Genomic DNA, 27,058 nt, shown 5'->3' on the forward strand with positions numbered 1-27,058 from the left:
AGCTCACACGCCCTGCAGTCTGTCCTCAGGCACACTTGAGATGACAGACTTGCTTTCCCCTATGCCGTACCCACGAAGAAGTTTATTTACCAGTCTTCATTCACGTTCAGTCTTCAGAGAGTCTGCGGGAGAGAGGCTTTCAGGGGTAAGCCAAGCCAATTCTTTCCAGCAGGGCCTACTTTTCATGCAGATGCGAGTCTTCTGTCTCACAACACACACAGGAAAAGCAGTATCCAGACATTTTTTTTTTTTTCCCTTTAACTTAGAAACTACACTGGTCAAGCTTGATTGTTTTTATTTATTTATTTAATATTTTTAAGCCTCAAAGCACTTTGCTCGTTGGGAAAGCTTTTCAGGGGCAGGCTCAGTCTTTTAGCCGATCGGAGCCAAACTCCTTTCTCCTCTCCCATCCTGCCCTCCACTGCAGGCATAAGAGGTGTCACTACGTCCTCTGGTTGAGGACAACGCAACACAGGTCAGCACTCAGTGCCACGTAGCGATGTCTCCAGGCTGCTGGGGATCTGCAAGCAGCCCAGGCGCCAGAGAACTGGAAAGACAGCAAGGAAATCTGGGAACACCCCCTGAAAATAACCTGCTATGAAAACCACACAGAAAAGAAACACAAAGGAATCCAAGGGCTCCTTGACCCTGTTGTTTGTCTTTCTCCCACATATCTTCTGGGGCGAGTCTGCTTCGTGCAGGGTTTGTTCCAGAACAGGCTTTGGGGAACCAGTCACGCATATTCACCTGTGGCTGGCTCTCCCAATGGGCAAAGGGAGATGGAGACTTAAAATTGACACGTTGGCCTGTGATGGCTTATCTGCTCGGAGACGGCCAGAGACAGGGGCCTTAGTTCACCACATCATAGTAGTAGTTGCGCAGTCGCAGTTCCACCGCCACGAACCCAGGCCTGCTCTCCACACTGAAAAGGCAAGAGATGCGTTATTGTTTGTCACACACTGGTGAAAAAGTGTGATCCCAGCTGGGACCCGCAGGCTAAGTGTGAATGCTGCGCCCCCTGGAGGCTCCGTCCATTGCCTGTGGCTCACAGAGCTTCCCTGCTCCCTGGCATAGGGAGACCACAGCCTGTCTGGAATAAAATGTCAGGCCGACCCCACACTGACAACACCCAATCTGCATTCAACAAGACCGCAAGGTGACTCAGGTCCACTTTAAAGATGGAGAAGTTCTGCACTGGACGTCAAGGTTTTTAAGCCAGAGACCATGATCTAGCAAAACATATGTTTCTGAAATACTTAGTTGGCCAATATGCTTCATTATACCTTTAAAGTTTGAGTGATAACCTTGTTAAGAAAAATAAACACACACATACACATACACACAATTTAAATTTTCCCTCCCCACACCCCAATCAGATAGTTCTGGATTTCTGAAAACATGCTGTTGGTATAGGTTCTTATTAAAACTCAAAATTTGTCATAGGAGAGGCAAAGATGGAGGTGTTGTCTATTGTAAATCTTAACACAGCAAGGCCTTACTTTTCTGTCACTTGTCAGGTGAGGTATTGAGGTAAGTAAACTATGGGTAAAAGTTTGTAACAATTTGCTATCTCTAAACAAGCTTTTACAGACATCTCTGTTTTCTGTAACATGGGCACACTGACAGGATCTGTTGGAAGCAAGTATTTCTTAAAACTGTAAGAATCTATCCTTGTTTGGAAGTTACTGTTCTTATTTTTGCAAGATTTTTGGCTATATTACAAGTGGGTAAAATTGCCCAATAAGTGAAACAGAACTTGAAGTTAAACTGTGAACTGTCCACATTCAACCTTTTTGATCTACAACTTTTATGGTTCAGTTTAAGGTACAGAGAACAGCCAGGGAAGGGAGCATGCGTGAGGCCCAGGAATTACTCACCACTATCAGGACAGAGTGGTTCTACAGAACCAAAATGGCTTGTTTTGTCAAATGGCATCAAAATACAGTAAGTCTTCACTAAACATCATCAAAAAATTCTGCGACATTAAACGAAACGATGTATAATGAAACCAATTTGACCATAGGCTAACTAATATAAACAAGAGTTAAGTTCTTATGGCATCTCATCAACATTATAACGAAATGACATTGAACGTTTTGATGTTATTTGAGTACCTGCTGTAAATGGTTGTACCCACAGTTTTTAAGAACAAGCAAATACTGCTTGAAAATTTTAGCCTTCTGTGGTCATGGCTGGGGACCCAGCCTTCCCTATGGGGGGCATGTCTCTGGTCACCATGTTGTGTTCTAGGAGGGGGTCTGATGGCCAGAACCTGGCGTGTGGGGACACATGTAGAGACCTGTGTACACATAACTTCCACCCTGCTCCTAAACTTCTACAGCCAGAGAACACAAACTTCATCATCTTTGCAAAATAGAGCATTCTTCTCCACCTGTGGGGATCCGAACGCACAAAGAGCACCTTTAAATCTTGCTGTGAGGGTTTCATTCACCCAGCAGCCAAGCACCAAGCAAACTAATGTAGAGAATCAGGAGTACAGATGGGGCCTCAGGGAAGACACATGGCTAGGTTTCCTCTCCTCTACACCATGGGTGAGGCTGCCTCCAGAACACAGGATGACCCTGAGCTTGGGCAGAGGTGGGTGACCGAGTGTCCTGTGTATGTACCAGTTTCCTGTCCACCCCTTTCCTGGCCACTCTGCCCACCCAGGCCTGGGGAGCCTCGTCCGCTCTGCCCCGTGCCCAGCAGCTTCCTTCTTCTCTCATTTCCTGCATCTGAGCTCCCCATCCTGCAGCTCTCAGGTCAATTTCCCTTTCCTAGGGGCCAATATGAACCTCCTAACAGAAGTATGACCCCCAATAATTGCTCTACAGCACCAGCCATAATGTCATCCCATGTTTATGTGGGACTTCATTTGTTTCATGTTTGTCTAGTAATACCCAGCCCAGAAGTATAAACTCTATGAAGAAGTGACAGCTAAGGAAGACAGCTTAAGTGCTTATTTACAGTGCTCAGTATATGGATGGCAGCCAATAGGGTGTGTCAGTGATAAATCTAAATGTGGATATGTGTATGTTGGCCTGTCTAAACTTTTATTTATCATCTGTCTATCCTACCTACCTATCCATCAATCCATCTATCATGTATTGATTGATTGATCTATCATCTATCTGTCTATTGTGTCTATCTATCTATCTATCATCATCTACCTATCTACCTATCTCATCTGCCTAAAAATCTATCACCTTGGCAAAGGTGGCTAACTGTTTACATTGAAGGAAAGCTTGGAGACTACACAGGGATCATTTGTATTTGCTTCTTTGAATCCACCAGGTTCTGGAAGCTCCAGATGCTTCTGTGCCCCAGGAAACTATTTCATTTCCTTCTGTGAGAATCGAGGGGAACATGGGAGGTCTTCACACATAGGTGTAGCACCCTCCTGGGTCCTCTGTCCTCTGGCTTTGAATTGCTGTTAAACTCGTCTCTTCACGAGAACACACTATAGAGCACATTTATTTTATAGCTTATGATGTATTGCCTGCTGCCCCTCCCTCAGCTGCAGGCTCGTACAGGGGCAGGAGCTTGGCTCTCTGAGAAATTTGGTGAAGGCAATTACTCAGGTTGCCAGACCAGCTCCTGGTGCTTCTGACTTCTCCGTGTTGGCCATACTCCAGAAAATGTTTTGTTTTCTCCATTCAGCTGTGCATCATGTCACTACTTATATTTAGACAAAGTCTCTGACTGTTTCTCCCTGCCGTGCCTGCATCATTTCAGGTGCTTACTAGAAAAACTTGAACCTTCAGAAATAAAGCTCATTGGGGAAAGAGTCAAAGTTTGATGAGGGGCCATCATGTCTAATTTTAGGCATGGGCTGCCTTCGCTATTTCTACTCCACTGACACTTAAACCCTGTTGCTGGTTCCTGGATATCTATGTGAAACTCAATGGGAAGCACTGCTGGGGTTGGAAGTGATGAAAAAGACCTTCACTGCCTGTAAACCTCACTCAGACTATAATTGAAATCTCTAGGTGGGAAAATATCCTGGGAAAACACATTCTCCTAAAGATGAGTGTTCTACCTAGTGAAGTCCAGTGTCCAACTCCAGTGAACACAGAGAACATTTCCCCTTCCTGCCCTCTCCTCTTGAACCATCCTGGCAAGAACAGCACAAGGAGCTGTGCATGGTCACAAGGACAGAGGCAGGTAAGCAGACTGGGTTCTAGTTCCTGTCACAAGAAGAACTCTTCAGGTGCTAACAGTAGGCTCTCTGGGCGCCCTCAAGCCGAGCGGGGAGTGTCCTGGCTGCATCACCCTACCCAGCATGGTTTACCCCACCTGCGTATCCCCTAACACCCACCCCACCCTGAGCCACCTCCCTGCCCACCCTTCCATCCCTCACTGGTCAGCATACACCATGGAATAAACGTGTCAGTGTTAACATCAAATGAAAAACACTAACTTTGACCATCTCCCCGAGTCCATTTAGATTCTAGGTTTTTTTTTTTTTTTTTTCATTTGTTTCAGAATGATTTAAAGTTCATTTTTCTCAGAGGAAGTGAAACCTTTCAAATGGAACTGCAGGCAGGACTTCTAGTAAACGCTCACAGGCTGCCCACGCCCATGGTGCTGCACATCTTCCTACCTGGGGGTCTGCTCTGCTCCCAGGGAAGCATCACAGCCTGCCAGGTCTCCAGAACCCGGCAGGGTGCAGGGTGCACAGTGCCAGGAAAGCCTGTGCTATTCCTGTGGCTGTACAGATCCTTAGGGACTGTGACGCAAGGAAAAGCTTAACGGCCCACACTCATTTAGGGGGTTTTGGACAGTCTCGGAAGGTGCTGCTGTTCTCCCTGCCCCTGCCTTTCAGAGGCACCTCCTAATAGGACAGCTGGGACTAGCCTCAGTGCAGGTGCGAGTGACAATACCAAGGTCTGTAACATCATCTCAGAGGTTATTTGTCTTCTGTTTCCTATATGCCCCCACCCCAACCAGAGTTTCAAGCCCAGACCTTCAATTTCAATTTTGAAAATGGCTGGGCCCTACCTGCCAATGATTCTAATTTGGGCACTTGGGGGTGGGGTGGAGGTGTGGGGGTTAAGTCAAGACTACAAGGAATGGACACCCCCCTCCCCCACTTAAAATCTATTTCTAGCATTCCTCTCTTGCCAATACTCTGATATCCCTTCAGCACAAACAACTCAGGTTAGAGACACTCCCCAGGGCCTAGACGGGCACCTTTGGTACCAAAAGACCTAGGTAGGCCCTTTCCCTGAACAGAATCAGCACCCGCAGACAGAAATACCTGCCCGCTCTCTTTGGGGCTGACACCCTGGTGCTTCCAGATGATAATGAGATTATTTACTTGCACTCCCAATTGTGGTGGTAAATGGTGCTCCCTGGGTGTTGCTGAGTTGCAGATGACATCTGAGAGCACTTGAAATATCCCTCATCCTAACATGCTCCTACATCACCAGCTATTATATCTGACACAAACCTGATCCCCCAAATATTAAATCTCCTGCCAGTATACGAGCTCCTCCCAATCACAGAGCTGCATCATGGCCGAGCTACAAGGGCTCTGAGTGCACACTGCAAAGCTAGAGGCACAGAGACCACGGCCAGGGCTTCCCTGGCAGCACTCACAGGCTGCCAAACCTGGGCAACAATGGCCGTGGCCACGTCCCTGATTCCCAGGTGTGATGGGTTTCCTTTGCCTGCTGACCTGCCCTGAACATCACCTGCCATAATGTCCTATTTGCTCCAGGCAGAACACATGATGGCACTCAGGGCAGACTCAGGGCCACTCTTCCTAGGTCTGAGTCACTCCCCATGAAGTGTTACTTTAGCCAATCCATCTGTGAGCCAGCCAACATCTATGGTCATGCCTCACTCTGAAAAAAGATCAGGAATTAGAAAAGTGAGACATTCTCCGTCACCCAAAAAGGTCCATAGGGCCAGGCCAGACTCTTAGGAACATCTTTCTGGTTTGACCACCCCACTCTCTGGCCACATTACCTACATTTTAACTCTGACATCCTGGATTAGAATAATTGTCTAAACGTATTCTTTAGACTAAGGACTAGAAGTACACAGTCCAGAAAGCAAGATATCTCCCCTCCTGTTCATTTAGAAGGGAGCCCATCCCTGCCTCATGAAAAGACAGAATTCATGCTTCTTTTAGTGCCCAACCATTCCATATGCCTCTGGACATTGGGATAAATCACAGGAAGGGGGGTGGTTACTCACTCATATGTCCAGCACAGGTTCATCAGCTCATACATCTCTCTTGGACATCCTGGAGGGCACCCCATCCTTTCTCCTTTCTCTAGCATAGCGGAAACTTCACTTCCTTTCATCCCCTAAAACATGCAAAAAATATACCCAAACTTTTTAAACATAGCACTCAGCAAAACAAAACAACAAATAAATCCTATCCCCTCCAAAAGAAACAAAAGACAACATGTGGCGGATTTCAATGATAAAAGGTACAAAAACAGGAGAACCTAACCTGTGACCTAGAAGTCAGATGGGGTTACCCTTGTGGGGGGAGGCTTGTGTATACAGGGGAAAAGGGGGTCCTGGGGTTCTTTTCTGTTTCTTCATCAGGGGGCTGGTTTCATGGGTATGTCTCATTTGTGAAGATTCATCAAGTTATATATCCTAGCATTTGTGCACTTTTTGGTATGTGTATTTTGATTTTAAAATATCTAAAAAATGTAATGAGCTGCCAATTTGATACTGGAATTAGCCACTGTTTTTTATTTCAACTGTAATTAATGTTGATCTGGATGTTTTATGCATATTTATATGTGAAAAACACAATGAATAAACACATACTGTTCAGTTAGCGTCCAATATTTCTTTTCCAGTTTAGAATAAACTGAGGTCATATTAACTGCCCACTGTCAAAAGAGAGTGAAAGACTCAGGAAGAGTGCCCAGATTATGGTTGGTAGGGTCCTGAAAATCTGGTACTTATCTGTTCTGATGGCCACATCATTAGGAAACAAAACAGTAGTCGCTTACCCTATATGGCTTCTGCCCATAGGAAAATGCTTCCCACATCAACACTCCGAAGCTCCAGACATCACTCTTGCTGGAGAACTTGTAGTAGTTGATGCACTCTGGAGCATACCATTTCACAGGCCACTTCCCGTGGGTCTGGGCCTGAAAGCAATGCAAATGGAGAACTTCCATTAAGAATAACATTGTGGACACCCACATTCACAGCAGCACAACAGCCAAGAGGTAGAAGCAACCCAAGTGTCCACTGACAGACGAATGGAGAAACATAAGGAGGCTATCCACACGATAGAATGCCATTCAGCCTTGGGAAGGAAGGGGGGTCTGACACACTACAGCATGGATGAACCACGTGGTTACCTTTCACTATGCCGAGTGAAATAAGCCCATCAGGTCACTACAGGACCAATACTGTATGATTCTACTCATTTGAGGCCCCTAGAGGAGTCCAATTCATAGAGAAAGAAAGTAGGAGGAGGATGGTTGCCAGGGGCTGGGTGGAAAGAGAGGGATGGGGTTAGTATTTAATGGGTGCAGAGTTTCAGTTTGGGAAGATGAAGGGAAGTTTGGAGATTGGCTGTGAACAAAGTGAATGTACTTTACTGAACTGTAATCTTGGAAATGGTTAAGATGGTAACATTGATGTTATGTGCATTTTACCTCAATTAAAAAAAGAGAATAAAATCATGGCTCACGAAATACTAGGTGTGTGTGCATGTATATGTATTTGGTCTGAATCTTAAAAACATGATTAAATCCTGAAATCTTAAGATTTAAATACCTCTTTTTTAAGATTCAGACTGAATTTCTTGTATCTTTTAGTCTTTTTCTCTCACCTCTTCCTTTGGCCACTCACAGCATCATGGAGAGCTTGTGGTCACAACCCACGAGTCAAGCTTGAATATTACTGCATGGCTATGCTCCAAGAAATACTGGATAACTATTACTGTGTACAGTTTTAAGCCAAACTAATTATTTTCAGACAGACTGTTCACTAATATCATTTAAAAAATGTTTTAAACTTTCTAATTAAAAAAGGGAAGTGGTAGTAAAGAGATCAAAATCATGCCTACCCAACCCTTTCCTTTGGGCCTTGGGGTTCAGTGTTGTGTGGGTAAGTCTTGCTGTCTCCTGTGGATGTCACTCTAATCTGGGTGAAGTCTCCTGTGAGAGGAAGGAAGTGATCTGCCCCATGGTGGGTCAGGAGGGGGCAACTTGGGGACGTCAATCTGAGACCATAAGTGCCATGGCACTTCTCTGTATGACACCCCGATTATACAGTCTCATTCACGTTACGTATTATTTTTAGATTTTTATGTCAAAAGTTGTGAACGATATAGTCATGTGTGTTATTTCAAGTTTATGTTGAATTTTGAACTGATAAAATGATAAACCTTTGACAAATCCTAAATATGATGAAATGTTAGTTTCTCTCCACCACCAGCTCCAAATTCTCATCCACAGAGACAACCATGTGTGATAGTTTTCCTTGGAGTCTTCCAGAAAAAAATTTACACAAGTAAAAACAGGTAACATATACGTTTGGGGGAGTAATAAAGCTGGAGGCATACCCTTTTTGCATTTTACTTTTTAATTTTTCTACTTAACCATGTATCGTAGATATATTTCTGTCAGCACATGTAAATAAAGTCATGTTTAGAAAAGTTAATTGCATGCTTCATATAAACCTACAACTGATTTAACCAGCCTCCTGCTGAGAGACTGATAAGTAGTTTCCGATTTTTGTTATTACACATTGGGCTAGAATGAACATTACTGACAGAGTGTAAAGGCATCAAAGATGCTGCAGGTTCAGTTCAGACCACTACAGCAAAGTGAGGCTCACTATAAAGCGAGTCACATGAATTTTTAGGTTTCCCAGTGCATATTAAAGTTATGTTTCCACTATGCTGAGTTCCAAGTATGCAATAAATACCATTATGTCTAAAACACCAACGTATATGCCTTAATTAACAAAATATTTTATCCTAAAAAATTCTAACCATCATCTGAGCCCTCAGCGAGTTGTAAACTTTTGGCTGGTCGAGGGTCTTGCCTCGATGTTGATGGCTGCTGACTGCTCAGGGTCGTGCTCACTGAAGGTTGGGGTGGCTGAGGCAATTTCTTAAAATAAGGCAACAATAAAGTCTGCCACATAGATTGACTCCTCCTTTCATGAACAATTTCTCTATAGAATGAGATGCTGTTTGATAGCATTTTACCCATAGTAGAACTTTCAAAATTGGAGTCAGTCCTCTCAAACCCTGCTGTTGTTTTATCAACTAAGCTTATGGGATATTCTAAATCCTTTGTTGTCATTTCAACAATCTTCACAGCATCTTCACCAGGAGTAGATTCCATCTCAAGAAACCACTTTCTTTGTGGGGGCAACTCCTCATCTTTTAAAGTTTTATCAGGAGACTGCAGCAATTCAGTCTCATTTTCAGGCCCCACTTCTAGTTCTTGCTGTTTCCACCACATCTGCAGTTACTTCCTCCACTGAAGTTGTGAACCCCTCACAGTCATCCATGAGGGTTGGAATCCACTTCTTCTAAACTCCTAATGATGATATTTTGATGTATTCCCATGAATCATGAATGTTCTCAATGACATCTCGTATGTTGAATTCTTTCCAGAAGGTTTTCAATGTACTTTGTCCAGGTCCATCAGAGGAATCACAATCTATGACAGCTATAGAAGCCATTGTGAGGTTAATAATTGGCCTAATTTCAATATTAATGTGTCTCAGGGAATAGAGAGGCCCAAAGGACAGAAATGGAAGAACAGCTGGTCGGTAGGGCAGTTAGAACACACACAACGTTTATTGATTAAGTTTGTTGTCTTATATGGATACAGTTGATGGTGCCCCAAAACAATTAGAACAGTAACAACAAAAATCACTGATGACCGATCACCATAACAAAAAAAATTAATGAAAATATTTGAAATATTGCAAGAATTACCAAAATGTGACATAGAGGCACAAAGCGAGCAAATGCTGTTGGAAATATGGTGCCGAGAGACTTGTTTCATGCAGGGTTACCACACACCTTCAATTTGTAAAAAATATAGTATCTGTAATGCGCAATACAGTGAGGTCTGCCTGTGTTTGCGCTGTGTGTAGGCTACTTGTAAGGAGATGTTGAGTCAAAGGGCATTTTTCAGCCTTGGTACTGCACAATTTCAGCTGCTGCGCAGTTCTCTGCGTGTCAAGCTCATTCACTTCCATTATTATAATTTCTCTTCAATCCTGTTAACTTTTTACTTTTTCCATTTCATTTGCTCTATTTTATTAAGAAAAATCCTGTGTCACTATCTTTTCCAGAGTGTTTAGTCTCTTTTTTGCAGGTCCTAACGTGGCTTTTTGTACCAACTAACATAGTTTTGTGTACAATATGATGATTTGATGCACATATTTAAAATATTTACAATACTATTAGTTAACATTTCCTTCACTTGCCATAATGACCATTTTTGTTGTTGCTATGTTGAGAACATTTAACATGTACTCTCTTAGCAACTACCAAGTCTATAACACAGTATTGTTAACTATATTCACCATGCTGTACATTAGCTCTCCAAAACTTACTCATCTTCTTACTGGAAGTTTAACCTTTGACCACCTTCACCCATTTACCCCACCAATCTACTCTCTGTTTCAATGTATTCAGATTTTTTGGCTATTACTTATATATATTCCACATATAAATAAGACCATGGAATATCACGAAGAAAAGATATTTTTCTGTCTGACTTACTTCACTTAGCATAATGCTCTCAAGTTTTACCTATGTTGTCGCAAATGGCAACAGTTGCTTCTTTTTTAATAGCTGAATAGTGTGTGCGTGTGTGTGTGTGTGTGTGTGTGTGTGTATACATTCTCTTTATTTATTTATCCATTGATAGACATTTAGGTTGTTTCCATACCTTGGCAGTTGTAAATAGTGCTGCAATGAACATGGTGTGTACTGACATCTCCATCAGATAGTGATTTTACTTCCTTCAGATCAATATTCACAAGAGGGATTGCTAGATCATATGGTATAATAGTTCTATTCTTAATTTTTTGAGGAACCTCCATACTACTTTCCATAGTGACTATACCAATTTCCATTCCCACTAACAATGCACAAGAGTTCCCTTTTCTCCACATCATCGCCAATACTTGTTATTTCTTGTCTTTTTGCTAATCGCCATTCTAACAGGTGTGAGGTGATATCTAACTGTGGTTCTGATTTGCATTTCCCTAATGATTAGTGATGCCAAGTACCTTCTTTTCATGTACCTGTTGGCCATCTGCATGTCTTCTTTGGAAAAAAGTCTGTTCAGGTCCTTGGCTTGTTTTAAAATCTGATTGTTTTTTTCTGTTATTGAGTTATATGAGTCCCAATGTGTAGGCTGCCTTTTTCTTCTGCTGATTGTTTCTTTTGATGTACAGAAAACTTTTAATTTGATATAATTTCACTTGTTGATTTCTGCTTTTGTTTCTTGTGCTTTTATGTCATAGCCAAAAACAAAAAACAAAACAAAACAAAAAAACAAACTGTTGCCATACTGAATGTTAAGGAACCTCTTTTTTCCATTTCTTTTTGTTTTTGGAGTTTTATGGCTTCAGTTCTTAATGTTTAAGTCCTTAATCCATTTTGAGTTGATTTTTGTAAGTGGTATAGAATAGGGATCCTATTTTATTCTTTTGCATGTGAATATCCAGTTTATCCAACACCATTTACTGAAGAGACTATCCTTTCCCTGTTGAGTATTCTTGGCTCTCTTGTCAAATATTAGTTAAATACATAGGCATGGGTTTATTTTGGGGCTCCCTACTCTGTTCTATTGAATCTCTGTGTCTGTTTTTGTGCCTGTACCATACTGTTTTGATTACTAGAGCTTTGTAGTATTATTTGAAATCAGGGAGCATGATAACTCTAGCTTTGTTCTTTTCTCAAGATGGCTTTGGTTATTTAGGATCTTGTGTGGTTCCATACAAATTTAGGATTATTTATTCTAATTCTATGAAAAATGCCTTTGGAATTTTGATAGGGATTGCATTGTATCTGTAGGTTGCTTTTTGTAATATGGACATTTACACAATATTAATTTTTTCAATGCACAAGTATGCTTTTACTTTTCACTTATTTGTGTTGATTTCAATTTCTTTCTTCAGTGTCTTAAAGTTTTCAGAGTACAGGTCTTTTACCTCCTTGGTTAAATTTATTCCTATGTATTTTACATATTCTTTTGATGCAACTGTAAATAAGATTGTTTTTCTAATTTCTCTTTCTGATAGCTAATTATTGATTTCCCATTGTTCCAAGGAATATAGTTTGGAAGATACTATTCTGAGTAAATCTCAAGTTGTGATATATTGGAGTATTTTTCTTTTCTAAAATAATAGAATCAAAGTGTAAGAAGAAAATTTTTTACATAGTTATTTTTAAACAGGGAAATTGCTTCTTGAACCATAATAAAACATACATAAAACATAATAAAACACAGAAGACATACATTTGCATTTTAGCTTTTTACTACCTGGTGCTTTGAATATTGGCTAAGTTGTTCCTACCTTGTAGTAGTTTTCATCAGCACCAAGTGCCTTGGAAAGTCCAAAATCACTGATTTTGGCATAATGTTGAGTAACCAGCAATACATTTCTTGCAGCCAGATCTCTGTGTACAAAATTGCACTCCTCCAAATATTTCATCCCCATAGAAACTTGATGAACCAGTTCTATGATGTTCTTATCCTTGACGTGCCTGAAAGTCACAAGTGTGTCATTAGTGATAGGGAATGGTCGTACATTTCAGAAAAACCAACCGTGCTCCTCAGACAGAAGGTATGATGGTGTGATCAGACCTGGTCATGAAGATCCAGGCTTCAGTTGGAATCCTTCTTCCAACATTAAGTAGGTAAGAAAATCAACCCTGAGTCTCAGTTTCTTACCTGTGAAGTGGTGGTAACAGCACCTCCCTTCTATGGAGATTAAAGACACAATCTAAATAAAGTACAAACATAATATAACAAATGGGAGGAGGTAACCAGTGGCTACTCTTATGAGTTCTTCCATCTCAACAATGGCTTTAGAGAAGCACAGCATGATAACTTCATCCATGGCTGTAATCAATTAATAGCAACAGATATTTTCAGAATTACTCATGCAACTGTAGAGGTAAGCCAGACATGTAAAACATCACTGTTATCCCTTATAAAATATTTAGTAAATACTTATTTTAAAAGAGCAGGTTTTTCATAGTGAGGGCAGATTGACCGTCAAGATATTCTACAGCTGATTCTATCACTAGGCTAATACAGAGTGATCAAAGGAGGATGAGAACCAGCCTGTTGGATTGAGCTTTTCTTTGTGCAAATGAGCTAAAAGAACACTTGATCCAAAGGCTACAGCTCTCTTCCCTCCTCTCTTAAGGTCGCTGAGTGTGGACCGACACTAGATGGCATGGGCAGAGAGAGGCTTCCCGTAGAAATCAGGCCACTACGCACATTGGCAGGTGAGCCCTGTCCCTTACAGTATCAACTTCTGGGGTACCTAACGATACCTGTTCTGCTGTAAATATTTATTGAGTGGACCAAGTTCCGCCATCTCCATAACCAGCATCCAGGATTCGGCTTCGCAAATCCCGATCATGCGCACGATATAAGGGTTGTCGAGTTGCTGCATGACGTTTGCTTCTGCTAATAGCTCATCTTTAAGAGCTGGGTCATTGGCCTCGTTTTTCAAGATTTTCACAGCCACTGTTTTCACAACTCTAGAAAAGACATCATAACACATAAGAAACTTTATAGTGGCTCACTTCTACATAATTATCTTCCATGAAGCATAATTCCTATGTTATAAATGGTGTTATGCAAATAACTGCAACAGAATGGAAATGCATCTTGAGAAGCCATGTTATAAGTGACTAGTTTTCCAACCATGTTCTCTCATTTTATAGACAAAGAGAGTAACGTGTCACTAGTTAAAAGAATGGGGATGGTGCAGCAGAATGCCCCAACCAAGTATAAAGCCTAATAGAATACTTAAATAACTTTCAAATAAACCTTACAAACTATGACATACATGGATTCCTATAAAATCTTGAGATTTACCATCTCAGTTATGTGTAGCATATGTAAATACAACAGTCCATTAATACATGTTAAATATAGATTTCTGGATGCAGAACTAAAAAGAGCACACACTGTTAAAGCTCATAGTTTACAAAACACTTTTAAGCTGAGTTTTGCTAATTTTAAGCAAGCTTCAACAAATTTACAAAGAGTTATTTTTTATTTTCTAATAAAAACATCACAAAGGTCATGTTTGAACACTTGAAATATTCTGATATAGTGAGGCTGAAATAAACGAATGAAAATTAACTATGTATGGTTTGAAAAACTGTGTCTCTCTGTGATACAATTTCCACAAATACATGAAGTATACCTCCTTTGTTGAACTCCAACGTGGGAGAAAAAAAAACAGAACTATCCAATAATACAGGTAAAATAAGAGAATAGCAGAGTAAGTCTGACATACATTCAGAAAAGCAGACAACTTCAGGGTAGACTTCAACAAGTGTTTACACACTGGACAGATGGAAACACAGAACACCACCAGCACCCCAGGAGCGCCACCCTCCTCCTCTTCCTGAGGTCAGGGAAATATTGTCCTATGTTATTTTTACACAATTCATTGTTTTACCTTCACAGTTCAGTCTATCATCTGGTTTTGTATATGGTGTGAGGTAGGGGTCAAAATTAACAAGCAAAAACTTCTTGATTCTTCCCAATGTTTAAGGAAGAAATAACATCCACAGCCTCTTCCAGGAAAGAAAAGAAGAAAGAGACTTCCTAACTCATTTTATGAGGCTAGCATTACCCTGATGCCAAAACCAGACAAATTATAAGAAAGTAATTTACTGATATCCCTCATGAACATAGATATAAAAATTCTAAGAGAAATTCAGTGAATTATGAAAGATATTATGTACATATAATTCATGAACAAGATGGATTTATTCCAGAAATGCAAGGTGTGTTTAATATTTGAAAATCAATCAGTGAACATAATAAAGGAGAAAAACCATACGTTTATCCAGGAGAGAAAGAAAATTTAATAATATGTAATACACATTAGTGATGAAAAACAAATCTCTCAGAAAAGTAAGGATAGATGAAAACTTTCTTAATCCTATAAAGAGCAGCTACAAATCTAATGGTGAAACATTGAAAGTTTTCCCCTGAAATCAGGAATGAAGAATGAGGTTACTGCCATTTTTATCCTATGATTGAGCCACAGTTCCTGGGTAATACAATAAGACAAGGAAGCAATATACAAAGTACAAAGATTAGACAGAATGAAATAAAACTGTCATTATTCATAGATGACACATTTCTGGGTCAAAGACTGCATAAATCACTATTAGAAATAATAAGTGTGAGATAATAGGTGAATTCAGCAAGGTTGCTGGGTATTAGGTCAATCGGCCAAACCAGTTATATTTCCACATTCAACCAATGCCAGGGATTAGCAAATAAAATTCAAAAATAATCATACCATACACATTAATATCAAGACCACTAAATACCTACACATGAATCCAACAAAAAAAAGTTGTGCAAGACCTCCACACAGAAAACTAAATAACTCTGCTGAGAGACCTGCGAGAAATTAAAGATGACCCAAGTAAATGGAAGGATGGGTCACATTTATTGATTGGAAGACTCAATATTGCAAAGACCTCGTTGTGCCCCAAATGACCCCATAGGGCCTCTCTCTCCGCAAACTCTCTAGTTGAAATTATGTGTCTATAATCATATTTATGTTAATTTACATATACAATTAAACAAGAAATTTAAGGATCACAAACTACAGGATAATTTAAATTCATTTTATGAAATGATTGTGATATACATACATATATTTTAAAATAAGAATATTATTCAATTTTATATATATGAGGTATGATCACAAAACGTAGTTAATGTTAATTTAAAAAAATTTATTACAGTATCACAGTATTACACATTGCCATTAACCCCCCTCAAAACACTCCCCCTCGCTTTGAACACACTTATCCCATCATTCTTGCCACTTTCTGAAGCAGTTCTGGAGTCCTCTTTCGTGAGTGTCTTTAGTTGTGCTGTCTTGGCTGCCTCAATGTCCTGAATCATTTGGACTTTGAGGAAGAGCCAGAAGTCGCACATTGCCAGATTCAGTGAATAAGGTGGAGGAGGACACACTGTAATGTTTTTATTTGACAGAAATTGCTGTACCAGAAGCAATGTGTGACATGGAGCATTTCTGTCGTGATCACAAAATACGGTGAATGCTGCTGTCGAGTGCCATCCAACAGAAAGGCAGGGGTCTTCAATATGGGAAGTGGTGTGTCGAACCTTAGTAACAATGTGTGACAAGTTTCAACTTGTTGGGTGTAGTCAGGTATGAGCTACGGTTGAAAGAAGGAGTGTTTTAAAGTGTGCTGTAAGTCATCCTCCATCATGACAATGCTCAGTGTCACACATCACTTCTGGTTCATGGCAATTTCTGTCAAATAAAAAACATTATACAGTGTATCCTCATTCACTGGATCTGGCATTGTGTGACTTCTGGCTCTTCCCCGAAGTCAAAATGATTCAGGACATTGAGGCAGTCACAACAGCACAACTAAAGACACTCAGGAAAGAGGCCTTACAGAACTGCTTCAGAAAGTGGCAAGAACGATGGGATAAGTGTGTTCAAAGCAAGGGGAAGTATTTTCAGGGAGATTAATGGCAATGTGTTTTTTAATGTATTAGATGGTGCAAAAATAATTGTGGTTTAAAAGGTTAAAAATAATTGCAAAAACTGCAATTACTTTTGTACCAACCTAATAATAATTTTTTTAAAACATTCACTGTATTGTTTGATCACGCCTTGTACACTTACACACACACACACACAGAAGGGACAGGATTGAAAGCAAGTTTTTCTGTGCATACTTTTTTCTATACCCTTGACCCCTGAATCATGTAAATTACCTATTCAAGAAAAACATTCTTTAAATTTAATATAGCATTGAACAACAAAGCCAACATTATTCAGGTCAGTAACATACTAATTCAAACATATATATATATATATATTCAAAGAGAGAGTTTGTTTCAAAGGAATTTAGAAACCACTAGTTTTACTGAACATTCTATGTGGGTTGCCTTCTCAAGACCAAATGAAGTACAAAGAGAAGTTAGTAGTTTAGTACTTCTAACTGCTCTATAATATGTACTACTATGTGAAATTATAGGATAAAGCAAATAAATAATTCTACTAATGATGTTTGAAATTAGGAATTTTCTGGGTAAGAGAAATGAGACAAAATTTTAAAAAATCAAAGAAAATAAGTGAAAACACTGTCACTGAATGATTGCATTTTAATTAAATAATACATACGTGTATGTATTCACACACACATACACACACACTCACACGATCTCTGACAAGTTCGTGAACTCGTTGCAACAATGTTGCTAACCTTTTTTGATATCAAAGTGATTATTCATTATGAATTTGTACCAGCTGGACAAACAGTCAACCAAGTTTACTATTTGGAAGTGCTGAAAAGGCTGCGTGAAAATGTTAGAGGAAAATGACCTGAACTTTTCTCCAAGAATACATGGCTCTTTTTTTTTTTTTTTTATTAATTAATTTATTTATTAGTTTCAGGTGTACAAAACAAGGTAATACTTAGACGTTCATCATTTATATCCCTCATACTGTGAACCCCCCTCCCCCCATCCACTATCCCTCCGACCTCACACTGAACCATCACATTATATATATAAAATTATAGTTGGCATTCATTAATGTTTAGCTTCTGATGTACAATGCCATGATCAGGTATCCACAGTATCCCTGAGGTGGTCTCCCAAATAGGACGCATGTCCATCGGATACCCAACAAAATCTTTACAACATTATAGAATACCTTCCCCAAATTAATTTTCAAAAGAAAAACCCTAAGGCCATCTTGTGGTTACCAGCTGCTTCCAAATCCCTTCACCTTTCCCCTTATCCCCAACCCCCTCCCACACACCCATCTAACCACTCTCGGTTTTTTCTCTGCGTCCCCAAAACTGTCTCTGATTAGTTCATTCACATAGTCTTTTCTTTAGATTCCATATATAAGTGAGATCATATGGTACTTGTCTTTCTCTTTCTGACTTATTTCACTTAACATAATGTTCTCTAGATCCATCCATGTTGCTGCAAATGATAAGATTTCTTTCTTCTTTATGGCTGCGTAATACTCCATTGTATAAATGTACCACAGCTTCTTAATCCAGTCATCTACCGATGGGCATTTTGGTTGTTTCCATATCTTGGCTATTGTGTAAAGTGCTGCAATAAACATAGGAGTGCATACAGATTTTTGAATTGGAGTTTTGGATTTCTCCGGGTAGATGCCTAGGAGTGGAATTACTGGATCATAGGGTAGTTCCATTTTCAGATTCCTGAGATACCTCCATACTGTTTTCCATAGTGGCTGCACTAATCTGCAGTCCCACCAACAGTGCACTAGCGTTCCCTTTTCTCCACATCCGCGCCAGCATTTGTTGTTTGTTGATTTATTGATAATAGCCATTTTGACTGGAGTGAGGTGGTATCTCATTGTGGTTTTTATTTGCATTTCTCTGATGGTTAGTGAGGTTGAGCATTTCTTCATATGTCTTCTTGCCTTCTGTATGTCCTTCTTAGAGAAATGTCTCCCCAAGTCCTCTGCCCATTTTTTAATTGGGTTGTTTGTTTTTTTGGAGTTGAGTTGAGTAAGTTTTTTATAGATTTGTGATATTAATCCCTTATCAGATATATCATTGGCAAATATCTTTTCCCATACAGTAGGATCCCTTTTTGTTTTATTGATGGTTTCCTTTGCTGTGAAAAAACTTTTTAGTTTGATGTAATCCCACATGTTTATTTTTTCTCTTACTTCGCTCGCGCGAGGGGATATATCAGTGAAAATCTTACTCCGGGTAATGTCCATGAAGTTTCTTCCTATATTTTCTTCTAGATATTTTATGGTTTCAGATCTTACATTTAAGTCTTTAAGCCATTTTGAATTTGTTTTTGTATATGGTGTAAGAAGGTGGTCCAGCTTCATTTTCTTGCATGTGTCCGTCCAGGTTTCCCAACACCACTTATTGAACAGACTATCTTTACCCCATCGTACATTCTTGCTTCCATTGTCGTAGATTAGATGGGCATATAGGCATGGATTTACGTCTGGACTCTCTATTCTGTTCCATTGATCTATGTATCTATTTTTATGCCAGTACCATGTTGTTTTGATTACTGTAGCCTTGTAGTATAGTTTGAAATCAGGTATCGTTATACCTCCCACTTTGTTCTTATTTCTCAAGATTGCTGAGGCTATCCGGGGTCTTTTATGGTCCCATATAAATTTTAGGATTATATGTTCTATTTCTGTGAAAAACGTCGTTGGTAGTTTGATAGGAATTGCGTTGAATATGTATATTGCCTTAGGCAGTATGGACATTTTAATTATATTAATTCTTCCTATCCATGAACATGGAATGTGTTTCCATCTATTTATGTCTTCTTTCATTTCTTTCTTCAGTGTTGTATAATTTTCTGAGTACAGATCCTTTACATCTTTGGTTAGATTTATTCCCAGATATTTTATAGTCTTTGGAGCAATTGTAAATGGAATTGTTTTTTTAATTTCTCCTTCTGCTATTTTATCATTGGTATATACAAATGCAACTGATTTCCGAATATTAATTTTATATCCTGCTACTTTACTAAATTCATCTATCAGTTCTAATAGTTTCTCGGTGGAGTCTTTAGGGTTCTCTATATATAGTATCATATCATCTGCATATAATGATAATTTTACTTCCTCCTTACCAATTTGGATGCCTTTTATTTCTTTCTCTTGTCTGATTGCTGTGGCTAGAACTTCCAGCACTATGTTGAATAGAAGTGGAGAAAGTGGGCAACCTTGTCTTGTTCCTGATCTTAGGGGGAATGGTTTTAGCTTTTCCCCATTGAGTATGATGTTAGCTGTGGGTTTGTCATATATGGCCTTTATTATGTTAAGATATGATCCCTCTATTCCCACTTTCTTAAGGGTTTTTATCATAAAAGGTTGTTGTATTTTATCAAATGCTTTTTCTGCATCTATTGATATGATCATGTGATTTTTATTTTTCATTTTGTTAATGTGGTGTATCACATTAATTGATTTGCGGATGTTGAACCACCCCTGCATACCAGGGATGAATCCCACTTGATCATGGTGTATGATCTTTTTAATGTATTGCTGAATTCTGTTTGCTAATAATTTGTTGAGAATTTTTGCATCTATGTTCATTAGAGATATCGGCCTGTAGTTTTCTTTCTTTGTGGTGTCTTTGTCTGCTTTTGGGATCAGGGTGATAGTGGCTTCGTAAAAAGTGTTTGGGAGTCTTCCTTCCTTCTGGATTTTTTGGAAGAGCTTGAGGAGAATAGGTGATAATTCTTTTTTGAACGTTTTGAAAAATTCACCTGTAAAGCCATCTGGTCCAGAGCTTTTGTTTGTTGGGAGATTATTGATTACTGATTCAATTTCCCTGGTGGTAATCAGACTGTTCAGGCTTTCTGTTTCTTCTTGAGTTAGCTTTGGAAGGTTGTGCGCCTCTAGAAAATTGTCCATTTCTTCAAGGTTGTCAAATTTGTTGGCATATAGTTGCTCATAGTAATTTCTTACAATTTTTTGTATTTCTGTGGTGTCTGTTGTCACTTCTCCTCTTTCATTTCTGATTTTATTAATTTGGGTCCTCTCTCTCCTTTTTTTAATGAGTCTGGCTAAAGGTTTGTCAATTTTGTTTATCTTCCCTAAGAACCAACTCTTGGATTCATTGATCTTTTGTATTGTTTTTCTGGTTTCTATTTCATTTATTTCTGCTCTGATCCTTATTATCTCCTTCCTTGTGCTCCCTTTGGGTTTATTTTGCTGTTCTTTTTCCAGATCCCTTAAGTGTGAAGATAAACTGTCAATTAGTGATGTTTCTTGTTTCTTTAGGTAGGCCTGCAGTGCTATGAACTTCCCTCTTAGGACTGCTTTCGCAGCATCCCATAGATTTTGGGTCGTCGTGTTCTCATTCTCATTTGTCTCAAGATATCTTTTGATTTCTTCTTTGATCTGCTGCTTGACCCATTCATTATTTAGCAACATGTTATTCAGCCTCCATGAATTGGTGTATCTTCCTGGTTTTTTTCCCCTGTAGTTCATTTCTAATTTCATAGCACTGTGGTCAGAGAAGACAATTGGTATGATTTCAATTTTCTTAAATTTATCGAGGCTTGTCTTGTGTCCTAACATATGATCTATTTTAGAAAATGTTCCATGAGCACTTGAGAAGAACGTGTATTCTGCAGCATTGGGGTGAAATGCTCTGAAAATATCAATTAAGTCCAACTGCTCCAAAGTATCATTTAAGGCTGTTGTTTCCATATTGATTTTCTGTCTGGAGGACCTGTCCCTTGTTGTCAGAGGTGTGTTGAAGTCCCCTACTATGATAGTGTTGCTGTTGATCTCTGTCTTTATGTCCATCAGTACCTGTTTTATATATTTAGGTGCTCCTATGTTAGGTGCATAGATGTTTACTAGGGTTATGTCCTCTTGTCGGATTGATCCCTTTATTATTATATAGTGCCCATCTTTGTCTTTTAATATTTTTTTCATTTTAAAGTCTATTTTGTCAGATATAAGTATTGCAACTCCAGCTTTTTTTTTGCTTCCATTTGCATGAAATATGTTACTCCAACCCTTCACTTTCAGCCTGTGTGTGTCTTTTGATCTGAAATGAGTCTCTTGTATACAGCATATACAAGGGTCTTGTTTCCTTATCCACTCAGCCACCCTATGTCTCTTGATTGGAGCGTTTAATCCATTTACATTTAAAGTGATTATTGATAGGTACATAGTTATTGCCATTTTTAGATTTGTAGTAAATTGTTTTCATCTTTCTTCTATTTACAGAAGTCCTTTTAGTATTTCTTGCAATGCTGGCTTGGTTGTCATAAATTCTTTCAGTTTGTTCTTTTCTGGGAAGCTCTTTATCTCTCCATCAACTTTAAATGATAGCCTTGCTGGATAAAGCAATCTAGGTTGTAGGCCTTTGTGTTCCATCACTTTGAGTATCTCCTGCCACTCCCTCCTTGCCTTCAATGTTTCTGTAGAAAAGTCATTTGATAGTCTTATGGGAGTTCCCTTGTATGTAACCTTCTGCCTTTCTCTTGCTGCTTTCAAGATTCTCTCTTTGTCTTTAAGCTTTGCCATTTTAACTATAATGTGTCTTGGTGTGGGCCTGTTTGGGTTTATCCTGGTTGGAACTCTCTGCACTTCCTGGGCTTGTATGTTGGTTTCCTTCATCAGGTTAGGGAAGTTTTCTGACATTATTACCTCAAATATGTTCTCAATCCCTTGCTTCTTCTCTTCGCCTTCTGGTATTCCTATGATGCGCATGTTGTTGCGCTTGATGTTATCCCAGAGGTCTCTTAACCCATCTTCATTGTTTTTTATTCTTTTTTCTTTCTGTTGTTCAGTTTGAGTGATCTCTGCTAACTTGTCTTCTAAGTCGCTGATTCGATCCTCTGCTTCATCTAACCTGCTGGTCATTCCTTCAAGTGAGTTCTTAATTTCGGTAATTGTGTTTTTTAGTTCTAGCTGGTTGTTCGTTAAGATTTCTACATCCTTTTTTAGCTCTAACTGGTTGTTCTTTATGATTTCTATATCCTTCTTTATGTCTTCTCTAAGCTCCTTAAATATTCTTATCACCAGTGTTCTGAACTCTGTCTCTGACATGTTGGTTACCTCTGCTTCATTTGGTTCCAGTTGTGGAGGTTTCTTCTGTTCTTTTATTTGGGACATGTTTCTTTGTCTCCCCATTCTGACTGACTCTCTGTGTTTGCTTTGATGTATTAGGAAGATCCCCTAGAGCTCTTAGTTCTTGCTGGGTTATCTTATGTAGTATGTGTCTTTTATATTTGACTTGGACTACTTTGTTCTTCTCTGCATGTGCTCCACAGGAGGCTCGTGTGTTTAGTATATCGTCCTGTTCAAGAAGAACTTTGATTGCTTTTTGCTTGTGAGTAGGTGGGCTTAACTCCTAGGCCGTCTAGTTGTGAAACTTGGCTCTGCTCACCACAGGGTGTTCTGCTGGGTGAGGGTTGGCCACTTAAATGAGGTTTGGCCTCTATGGGCTCTTGTGCCTTCAGAGAATTCCCTCTGGGTGTGTGACTTGTAGGTCAAACTCGGTAGTACTCTGGTTTGGTCCAGAGTTGGCTTCTGGAAAATGTTGAATCTTGTGCCTCTTAAGCTGGGCCCTGGTAGGGCAGTTTCAGCACAAATCAAGTTACCAAGTACAACAACAACAACAACAAAGAAAACAAATCAAGTACATTCACAAATAAAATACAACCGACAATCCCCCCTCAACATAGGCAAAGATATCAAAGCAATAATGACAGAACAAAGCAAATCACTACAAGCAGAAAAAAAAAAAAAAAAAAAAAAAGGAAGTACCAAGCAAAGCAAAACAGAAAGCAGAACCAGTCTTGGCTTAAGCCCACCAGGTAATCTCCAGGTTGTCCTCTGCTGTGCCAAAGAGTTCCCTGCCTATTGCGCAGGCAGCGCTGGTCACCTGGTGCCCAGAGTGAATTTGGGAGTGTAGATTTAAATGCGAGGGGCTGAGGGGTCTGGATGACAGTTTTCAGAGAGACCATGCAGTTTCTGTCCTTTCCTGCACAAATGCACGCTGAGAGTAGCTCCACCAGCCCTGTGGTCAGTATTCCTGAGTCTTAGGGCCCTCCTTCCATGGGTGACTTGTAGGTCAAACCCGGTAGTACTCTGGTTTGGTCCAGAGTTGGCTTCTGGATATGTTGAATCTTGTGCCTCTTAATCTGGGCCCTGGTAGGGCAGTTTCAGCACAAATAAAGTTACCAAGTACAACAACAACAACAACAACAACAAGGAAAACAAATCAAGTACATTCACATGTAAAATACAACCGACAATCCCCACTCAACATAGGCAAAGATATCAAAGAAATAAAGACAGAACAAAGCAAATCACAACAAGCAAGGAAAAGAAAAAAAAAGAAGAGAAAGAAAGAAAAAAAAGAAAAAGAAAAGAAAGGAAAAAAGAGAAGAACAAAGCAAAACAACACAAAACAAAACAAAAACAAAAGCAAAAAAACAAAAAAGCAAAACAAAACAAACAAACAAAAAAAAAAATCACCAAGCAAAGCAAAACAGAAAGCAGCACCAGTCTTGGCTTAAGCCCACCAGGTAATCTCCGGGTTGTCCTCCGCTGTGCCAAAGAGTTCCCTGCCTAGTGCACAGGCAGCGCTAGTCACCTGGTGCCCAGAGTGAATTTGGGAGTGTAGATTTAAATGCGAGGGGCTGAGGGATCTGGATGACAGTTTTCAGAGAGACCATGCAGTTTCTGTTCTTTCCTGCACAAATGCACACTGAGAGTAGCTCCACCAGCCCTGTGCCCAGTACTCCTGAGTCTTAGGGCCCTCCTTCCGTGGGTGACTTGTAGGTCAAACCCGGTAGTACTCTGGTTTGGTCCAGAGTTGGCTTCTGGATATGTTGAATCTTGTGCCTCTTAAGCTGGGCCCTGGTAGGGCAGTTTCAGCACAAATCAAGTTACCAAGTACAACAACAACAAAGAAAACAAATCAAGTACATTCACAAATAAAATACAACCGACAATCCCCACTCTACATAGGCAAAGATATCAAAGAAATAAAGACAGAACAAAGCAAATCACAGCAAGCAGAAAAAAGAAAAAAAAAAGAAGAGAAAGAAAGAAAAAAATAATAAAATAAAATAAAAAAATAAAAAATAAAAAATAAAAAAAAATAAAAAAAATAAAGACCACCAAGCAAAGCAAAACAGAAAGCAGCACCAGTCTTGGCTTAAGCCCACCAGGTGATCTCCAGGTTGTCCTCCGCTGTGCCAAAGAGTTCCCTGCCTAGTGCGCAGGCATCGTTAGTCACCTGGTGCCCAGAGTGAATTTGGGAGTGTAGATTTAAATGCGAGGGGCTGAGGGGTCTGGATGACAGTTTTCAGAGAGACCATGCAGTTTCTGTCCTTTCCTGCACAAATGCATGCTGAGAGTAGCTCCAACAGCCCTGTGCCCAGTACTCCTGAGTCTTAGGGCCCTCCTTCCAAGGATGAGTGGGAGGGGGCGGGCGGGAGATCTCTAAGCTGCTGAAAGCCGGGAGCTGCGACTGCCGCTTACTGCTGAACTCAGGGATTGCTTCCGCGGTTGCCCTTGCCCCGCCGCAGGCCAGCCAGAAAGGGTGGGGCCTGGGGATGGAGGGGTCTCCTCCCTCCCAGGCCAGCCACTCACACTCCTCCCGCAGGCCTGAAAAGGTGGTGGCTGGGGGTGTGGGAGTCTCCTCTCTCCTCGTCCAGCGAAAATCCCCTCCTCCCAGCCTCTTCCGAAGGTCAGAGCCGGCTGCCAATCTTCCCAGCGCCTGAGCGCAGACGCCCCTCTGTAATCTGACACTGTTTCTCAGTTAGGGGTAGTTTAAGTCTCTGGAAGGGCGGGGGGAGGATTCGAAAAGCGCGGTGAGGGGCCCAGGTGTGGCGTCTCAGTTCTTTGTCTGCCCTAGGGCCCACGAGCTGCCCGCCCCGGCGGGAGCGATCAACTGTGGGACGCAGGGAAAGAGCTCACCTCCTGGACCCTACGCTCTCCGCTGGACCCTGGGCTCCCGTGGGACTCTAGAGCCCTGGGTGCTGCCCTCCACTTTTTCTGTGGGCACGCTCCTCCCCCCCGCTCGCCCACCTAGTGCACCTCAAAGCAAACCCTCCACGAGCCTCCGTCCGACCTGGGAGCCGCGCAGCAACGCTGCACGGCCTGTGCTCCGCTTCCAGGAGTCTGCGCTCCGTAGTCCCGGCGCCGCCGGCCTCGGCTCTGCGTGGGTGGGCGCGCTTCCACTTCGCTGTCCCGCCTCCTCCCCTGCTTGTAATCCGCGCACACCTTCAGGCAAATTCCTCCACGAGTCTCCCCGCTGTTCTGCGTGTTCTATATCTCCCTGTGTCTTTAGAGCTGCAGTTTACCGCCAGCCGCCGCCGCCGGCTTGATTCCACCGCGCGACCGCGCGTTTCCTCTCCGCTCCCTTCTTTCTTCCCCTGCTCGCCCAATTTGCGCAGCTTCAAGTAATCCTTACACGAGTCTCTTAGGAGTCTCTTAGCTGTTCTGCGTGATGAGCGAAGAGTTGTTTGATGGGTTATATGTCCCGTTTGTAATAAAATCCGGAGGAGAACTCAGAAAATGTGCCCCGCTGCCGCCATTCCTATGACGTCTTCCTGCTATAAGAATACATGGCTCTTGCATCACCACAATGCACCAGCTCACCTGGCACTGTCTCTGAGGGAGTTTTTAGCCAGTAAACAAATAACTGTATGGAACACCCTCCCTGCTCACCTGATCTGGCCCCCAATGACTTCTTTCTTTACTAGAAGATAAAGGAAATATTGAAAGGAAGGCATTTTGATGACATTCAGGACATCGAGGGTAATACAATGACAACTCTGATGGCCATTTAAAAAAAAAAGCTCCAAAATTGCTTTGGAGGGTGGACTAGGCACTGGCGTTGGTGCATAGCTTCCCAAGGGGAGAACTTCGAAGGTGATCGTAGTGACATTTAGCAGTGAGGTATGGAGCACTTTTTCTAGGATGTGTTCACGAACTTAATTGTTCAACCTCGTATATTAAGGTTAGTTAACAGTAGTGGCATTTAGGTGGTACAAATATGATGTTTTTATATTTTAATTTTCTGTTTTCTATATTTCTATTTTCTAATTCTCTATAAGACAATGTACTATGTCTAAACTAATTTATCATATACATAGTTAATATGCATAATGAGTGCTTTTGTGATAATTGTATCAAAATGAACAAAAATTTTACTGTTAATGAAAAAGGAATTAGCTGTGGTGGGTTACATTTTATGTGTGGGGTACAATGAACATAACAGTTGCATATGTAACAGTTTCTAGCATGTGAGCAAGCTCACATGAGAACGAGTGTG

General features: G+C 40.6%; 1 protein-coding gene across 2 annotated transcripts in view; it reads right to left on the reverse strand.

Moving 5' to 3' along the window:
* Window positions 1-279: 279 nt before the first annotated feature.
* Window positions 280-27,058, reverse strand: part of SYK (spleen associated tyrosine kinase) — a 92,529-nt gene continuing 65,750 nt past the window's right edge. For both annotated transcript variants that reach the window (XM_081066435.1, XM_081066434.1), the window contains 5 exons: window positions 13,532-13,741; window positions 12,544-12,733; window positions 6,984-7,124; window positions 6,205-6,317; window positions 280-922 (listed from right to left, as the gene is read on the reverse strand). In XM_081066435.1, coding sequence (XP_080922561.1) covers window positions 850-922; window positions 6,205-6,317; window positions 6,984-7,124; window positions 12,544-12,733; window positions 13,532-13,741 — 727 coding nt within the window. In that variant the 3' untranslated portion in view covers window positions 280-849. The remainder of the gene's footprint in view (window positions 923-6,204; window positions 6,318-6,983; window positions 7,125-12,543; window positions 12,734-13,531; window positions 13,742-27,058) is intronic.

This window comes from Rhinolophus hipposideros, assembly GCF_964194185.1.
Source record: "Rhinolophus hipposideros genome assembly, chromosome: 11".
Classification (NCBI taxonomy): domain Eukaryota; kingdom Metazoa; phylum Chordata; class Mammalia; order Chiroptera; family Rhinolophidae; genus Rhinolophus; species Rhinolophus hipposideros.